This window comes from Cyprinus carpio, chromosome A11, assembly GCF_018340385.1.
Source record: "Cyprinus carpio isolate SPL01 chromosome A11, ASM1834038v1, whole genome shotgun sequence".
NCBI lineage: Eukaryota > Metazoa > Chordata > Actinopteri > Cypriniformes > Cyprinidae > Cyprinus > Cyprinus carpio.
This window is the reverse complement of record NC_056582.1, coordinates 18,998,480-19,005,480: the sequence shown is the minus strand read 5'-3', so window position 1 is coordinate 19,005,480 and position 7,001 is coordinate 18,998,480. Positions and strand designations below refer to the sequence as shown.

The 7,001-nt window shown below is 34.8% G+C and overlaps 1 protein-coding gene across 2 annotated transcripts in view; it reads right to left on the bottom strand.

Annotated features, from left to right (window-relative positions):
• Positions 1 to 782: 782 nt before the first annotated feature.
• LOC109068606 (sodium-coupled neutral amino acid transporter 3-like) overlaps positions 783 to 7,001 on the bottom strand; it is a 44,044-nt gene continuing 37,825 nt past the window's right edge. For both annotated transcript variants that reach the window (XM_042766658.1, XM_042766659.1), the window contains 4 exons: positions 6,309 to 6,433; positions 5,939 to 6,083; positions 5,270 to 5,373; positions 783 to 4,429 (listed from right to left, as the gene is read on the bottom strand). In XM_042766658.1, the coding sequence (XP_042622592.1) occupies positions 4,325 to 4,429; positions 5,270 to 5,373; positions 5,939 to 6,083; positions 6,309 to 6,433 (479 nt within the window). In that variant the 3' untranslated portion in view covers positions 783 to 4,324. The remainder of the gene's footprint in view (positions 4,430 to 5,269; positions 5,374 to 5,938; positions 6,084 to 6,308; positions 6,434 to 7,001) is intronic.

The window sequence follows — 7,001 nt, the reverse complement described above, 5'->3', positions numbered from 1 at the left end:
ACCATTTTTACCATTTTATTTTTACTTCTTGTATATTTATTATTATTTTATTTTTTCTCCCTATGTATGTGTTTTTGTATTGTACTATGGATCCCTCTGGGTCTGGAAATAAAGTTTATTATTATTATTATTATTTTATTATACTTGTATTTCATGTAAAGAGGAGAAAAATTATAGCAATTGTAGCAATGACATAGAACAGTTTTGGTTCCCCAAAGAACCTTTCAGTGAACCGTGCTTAAAAGATCCATTTTTTTTTTTTTTTTCAGTGTGAAAAACTGAGAAAGGTTCCATGGATTTTAAAGGTTTTTCATACCAATAATGAACTTTTTTGTTTTTTTATTTTTTGGGAATTCAGCATGTCTGTCAGATTGGATGTGTTTAAATATATTATTAACAAAATGCTCTGCCCATTTTGAGAAGAGCAGGAGAAGAGGAAACACAAATCATGTGAACGTTTTCAGGGAACTGCTGTTTCTAGGCAAGATTCTGTTTTGACATAAACAACTTTAGACTTGGACCATCAGCAGGATGGAAAAGAGACAGTTGCTGAGGGTGGAAGAAAAGATCTGCAGGTTTGATCCAACAAACTACTGTACTTTCACACCGCTGTGCCCTTGAAAAAGACAGTTCATCCAAACCTGCAATTAGTGTAGTACTGCTTTAGAGAGATCTGCTAAATGGCACGTAAACATAGCATTTAATTCCCCTTTACATCAGTGAGCCACAGAGACAAAATATAAAAACTTGCATGGATATGAGAAATACAGCTGTAGACTGAATCGAGAATGAATGAATATTATTTATTCTTTTTTTTATTTGAACATTGTTTACAGTACATTAACTGCCAGCAATGTACTCAATACCGAGAATAAAGAAAATAAAGACATAAACTGGCTTTTTAAAAAGCATTTTTAAAAATTATCACGTTTTAATCATCAGACTTAACATCATCTGACTATTTACAATATACAAACTATAGATGTGCTTATAATATAAAGGGTTTACAGTTATGTACATTATATATAAATGCTGCCATGTAAGTAATGAGTTCATATAAACTGTTACAAACAGATGACACTTTCATTACATCACAAGGGAAACGTCACGCTGACTGGACACAAGTACACAGCTGCTAAAAAGACAATTAAATTCCCTTCTGCTACTTTTTAATACCTGATCTGGAGACCATATAACAGTATGATCTGCAGGTGCTTAAAAATGCTGCTGTCAGCCCAGACATCAGCTCAGAAGCTACAAAGCTGTGCATGAGAAAGCCTGGGGATGGAAGCATAGCATTATGGGGGATCTTGTTGTTCAGGGCAGTTTGTGGTGCACCACTGGTAATGCTCTAGTTGTAGCAAACAGATTGTACTTTTATAAAGGGAACAATATTTATCCATGATTCATCACTGATACTAAAGATTCCTACTTTGTGCTATACGACAGTAAGTTAATTAGATCTTACTGGTTAACCTAAACCACCTTCATCATAAAATCATTATTTTATGCAGTGGATACATTAAACAGGAGTCATTTCTCCTTAAAAATACTCACAAACATTATACTCTCTTTAAAAATAATCACAAAAATTATCAAATCAAAATTACAGTCAGTGAATCTCATAAAATGTCACTCCAAAATCAAATAACAGAAATATATATGTAATAAAATGTAATATGTATCTGGGGCCGGTACGATTTTGTAATGTTTTTGAAAGAAGTCTTTTATGCTTACCAAGACTGATCAAAAATACAGTAAGGTATTTAAAATAATATGTCTGTAATGGCAAAGCTACATTTTCATTCAGAGAAGATTCTAATATGCTGATTTGGTGTTCATTTTTTTCATCATTCTTCGAAAGATCAGAAGAACAGCATTTATTTGAAACCGAAATTAAAAAGCACATCTTTAGCGTCCCTTTTAGTCAATTTAATGCACCATAGTTGAACAAAAGTATATAAATATTTTTTTGTCATCATTTTGGGGTGATATGCAGCCTGTGCATGTTTACATGAGATTCACACTTCTACTTCCAAAGACATGTTCAGACTTTGAGCAATCAAGAATCATTTAGAGCCATTGGTATACTTAATGACGGATACTTGCAATTCCTTAACAACGGGCACATTTAGTTCTCAGGCATGTGAACACACATTAACACACACACAGTTAAAACGATGGAACACTTTTGTGCTTAAGAAACCACATTGGTGTGTGAGGCATTACACCACTACATATAACATCTCACCGTCACACACAACTAAACGCTTCTTTACCAAAAATGACTCAGTGGGTTATTTCGGTGATACACTTCAGCAATCATACAGACATATTTAATCATTCAATTCTCAATATATTTTCATAACACCACAAATAGGGAAATGAATCATCCGACCATGATAAACAATACAATATGTACTTCCTTGTTTAAAAAATGCAATTTAGAATATATTACAGTGCCTTTGCTGTCTGACAGGTCCTTGATGCATCACAAGGGACATTTAAAATACTGAAAGAAGATATTGAGATAAGTAATTATGCTAATACTGGTTCACAGATATGATGATTTTGTTATGTGTGTGGCTGGTCTATCCATTAAACATTAATTAAACAGTCAAAAATGAATAAAATAGTACCACAATTTAAATGCACATTTCATTTAGACATCTTATAGTCCATTACAGTACATTCACTGACTGAAGTATCCTTTCTTCATAAGCGAGAAGAGGAGAGAACACACACATTCACACACTAAAACACCACAGTGTTACCACTAAGATCATTATGGGCCAGTAAGTGCTTGATTTATATAGCTTTTTTTTTTGTTTTTTTTGTTTTTTTTTTAGGATGATGAGTTTCACTTACAAAGTTTTAAATATTAATGTACCTTGTTAGACGTCCACACATTACTCTCTTCTTTGAACAATTTACAATTAGTAGTACATAGGCTTTGTTCATATATCTGTCTACAAAATATATTAATCTATGATTATGTCATGAGTCATAACTGGGTCACTAGGTCAGGAGATTGAGCAGAAGTTGTGCTTCAACTGAAAGTGCTATAGTTTCAGGATTCAGTAATCTGTGTGGGAACCGATCTCCAAAATCATCCATCTACTTGGGTTAATAGCCTCTGTTTTTAAAGCCTATCTAGAAGCAAAACCGATCAGGCAAGGTTACCACATGTAAGCCATTTTGCCCTGTAACTAAAACATTTGCATGCATCAATGCACCACATTTGTTTCTCCAGTAAAGGAGAAGACCCTGTGAATCTGTGTTTTTGGTTTTCTCTGCATATAAATCCAGAGAGTGTTTCAAAATCAGTCTGTCAGCAGGACTCATGGGATCATTACAGCCTGACCCTATGATAAACTGTGCTTTCCAGTCTGTGCTTTCCCATCGCAACAGTAGTATTCCTAAAAAAAGAAGAATATTTAAAATCTGCTTTTCTGTCTTTTTAAATCTAAATCTTTTAAGGACGGCATTTTAGCATAAATACTGTAAAGGGATGTGATGAATAACCTTAAGAACACCAGATGAATCGGAATACTCCGAATATATATATTTATTTATCTACTAATATATTTATCTCTATATATTGTAGAAATGATAAACATTATAAATCCATATAAAAATGTGCCATGTACATCTATATGAACACTTTGCATAAATCTGAAATTATGTAATAGACTGCAGCCAAATCAAGTCTGGATTCTGGACGAGGTCGTGTGTCGCCTCTCAACAGCCTTCAGTGTCAGATATCTCACAGCTATTGCACAGAGTATTGCTATATCTAAGATGAGATATGATGAAATAAACACTTTAATATCCACCATTCCTCCCATAAGAACTGAGCACTTACTGTGCTTTCTAATCTCTTGTGAATGTGGCCGAAGGGCAGAGGTCAAAGGTTATAATATGAAGGGCTGGATGGGAGGTTTGGCAAGCTGGTGAGTCCATTTGGTTAGAATGCAAAATCCCCTTTTGTTTTGTAAACCCTGCATACTGCATGTGCTGTTACTACGATCATGGGCTTTAAATTTTCTAGTTCTGGTTGTCGTCTCCCTGCTTTAAAACAAACTATTTCCACTCCTTTTTGAAAGAGGATGGCCTTTAAATGGATTTAATGCTGGTCTGAGATGGGTCACGACCCCATTTACAGCACATGCAGGTCACATGGACAAATAACGCATTGACTGAACAGAATTAAAGCTAGGAATCTGGTACTACTCTGGTGACTGATCACTGAGAGATTATGCATCCTCCCCAACTACTGACCCGAAAGTAATATTAAAAAGCATAAACCATTAGACGGTGAGGCCTAATGACCACTGCTTCCTTTGCTGGTCCCTGATGTCCAATCAATGATGATGAAGCTGATGCTCATTACCATAAATAGGACTCCTAAAAAGGCAAAGCAAGCAGCCTATAAAAGAAGGAGAGAGACAGGATTATAAACAGTGTTGCCAAAGTGATTAATGAGTGGAAAAAAAATGACTGGGTGCATATTGTGAAATATCTGGGTCAAAATAAAATACAATTAAAACTAAATGAAGCCAGTTTTTAGAACATTTAGATTTTTTCTGCATTGTGCTATTTTCATGTGCATGATTTTAAAATTAAGCACATTTTGCATTAATGAAATACGTCATCTAAAAAATAAGATGGGTTTCACATTTGAAGAAATGTGCGGGTCAAAGTGAAATAAATAAAATGTGCAAACCTATTGAAGCCAATTTTCAGAACATTAAGTGTTTTGTGCATGACACAATCTTTTTTAAAACGAGCATACATTTAATATTTATATTTGCATACTTATAATTCTACTTTTAAAATGTAATTTTACAATGTGAAGGGAGAAAATATGCTTAAATGTCATGAAAATAATCCCACAATGAAAAGACAACAACAACAACAACAACTTAATGGCTCTAAAAAGGCTTCATTTTTCAATATGCACAAAATTCTTCCCTTGGATGTCTTGGCAGTTTTCATGAGATTCAGAAATACTACAATTAAATGTTCAGGTTTTGCCCAACATCTCCAGATTCCTGCTGTTTGCTATAACTTAAGGGGAATAGTTTTGGGTCACACCAAGGATTTAGCCAAGGGATTTACGAAGCTCTTAGCATGATTAGTTTTCAGAGGATCTCAATCTGATAGTGTGAAAGTTTTCAAAGCACCTAAATTCCTACATGAGGTAAGAAACTAGATCCCACTGTGGATGAATGGGGAGGAATCGAATACAGCATGTCCAAGTACTTACAAGGATTTTCGGCGCTGAGCGCATAGGTTCCTCTTCCTCGGGAACAATGCGGATGTAAAACACAGCCGGAAATATAAAGATGAGGCACGGTGCGGACGTGGCGCCTACAGAAAAATAAACAGATGTACACACTTACTTACTGTGAACCTAAAATTTCATAATTCACTAACATCATGCCTCAGGACAAAGTCTTAACTGTGTCAGAATATCTTGAGCTAAAGCTATTCAAGTTACATAAGCCATAGTTATTGAGAGATTTCTCATGGTGGTTGGGCCAAGAGAACAATAGTGTCCATTCTTCTCTGAGGTGCAGAAACAATTAGTGTTATCGAGTTAAGTGTGAGACCAGGAGAGACTCTAATGTAATGAAAGGAAAAGCATAATGGGAATTTGCTGATTATTATATACACGTTCCAATGGCGATTAATAATGCTGTTGGCAATGGATTTATGCACAGCTGGGACTGTGCGTACAGTATTATAGTTTAAGATTTTAATGCATGTGGAGATAAACGCAACGGTGAGGTCCTTGAGGTTGTCATGGTGAAACACGTCTCACACTCTTTTCACACCAATGAAACTTCAAAAGAAAGTAAGAGAGAAAGAATCCAACGAGTGCTACAAAGAGACCAGAATAACATCACTCAAGAGCCGAGAGCACCAAACCCACCGATGACTCCGAAGATGCCCAGGATGTTCGGGGCGAAGATGACCAGTAAGTTGATGAGGGTGAGGAGGGTGACAGCTATGGCAATGTGACGTGGCCACCAGAAGGTTTTATTTGGGAAGAACAACTGCTGAATTGCTCTCCTTACCTGAGAAAAGGCATCAAAAGGCAAAGCATTGAAATCAGATACTGAAATCCAATCCTGACTCCTCTAACGAAGTTGTAACCTGATAAGATGTAGTTTATTTAAAATTGTAAAGGTTTAAAATAGTGTGTGTGTGTGTGTGTGTGTGTGTGTGTGTGTGTGTGTGTGTGTTTGTGTGTGTGTGTGTGTGTGTGTGTGTGTGTGTGTGTGTGTGTGTGTAAAACTCACTGGAAACAGCACTATGGGCACAGTGAGCGTGACGGCAGTCAGCACAGCGAGACGAACGCACAGGATGAGTGTGTCGTACGGATCTATTCGACTGTAGGTGTGCAACAGCTCAGCTTCCACCTTATCTACACACAAATACAATCATTTAAATGTAATAGTAAGTTCAATTTAATTTTAAATGTATAATTAAAAAAAAATTCAATAAAAATAATTCTTAATAATAAAAATGCAGTAGATATTTACACTGCATATATAATACTACATTCAGAAAGGACACATTAAATTGGTCTGATTAAACTGAACTGCTGCAAAAAATGATATGGTTTCAAATAAAGGCTATTCTTTTAATCTTTTGTGTTCATCAAAGAATTCTGAATAAAAAAATGTATAACCTAAGTTTCAAATATATCAAATATTAAATAAAAATATTAATTTAATTAAATATTAACAAAATATTAAATATATTAATTCAATATTAAAAGCAGCATAACTGTTTTTAACATTGATGGTAATAAGAAATGTTTCTTGAGCAGCAAATCAGCATATTAGAATGATTTCTGAAGGATCATGTGACACTGAAGACTGGAGTAATGATGCTGAAAACTCAACTTTGACTGCATAAATAAATAACTATTTAAAATATATTAAAATTGTAAATGGTTATTGTAAATTGTATCGTTTTTACTGTGTTTT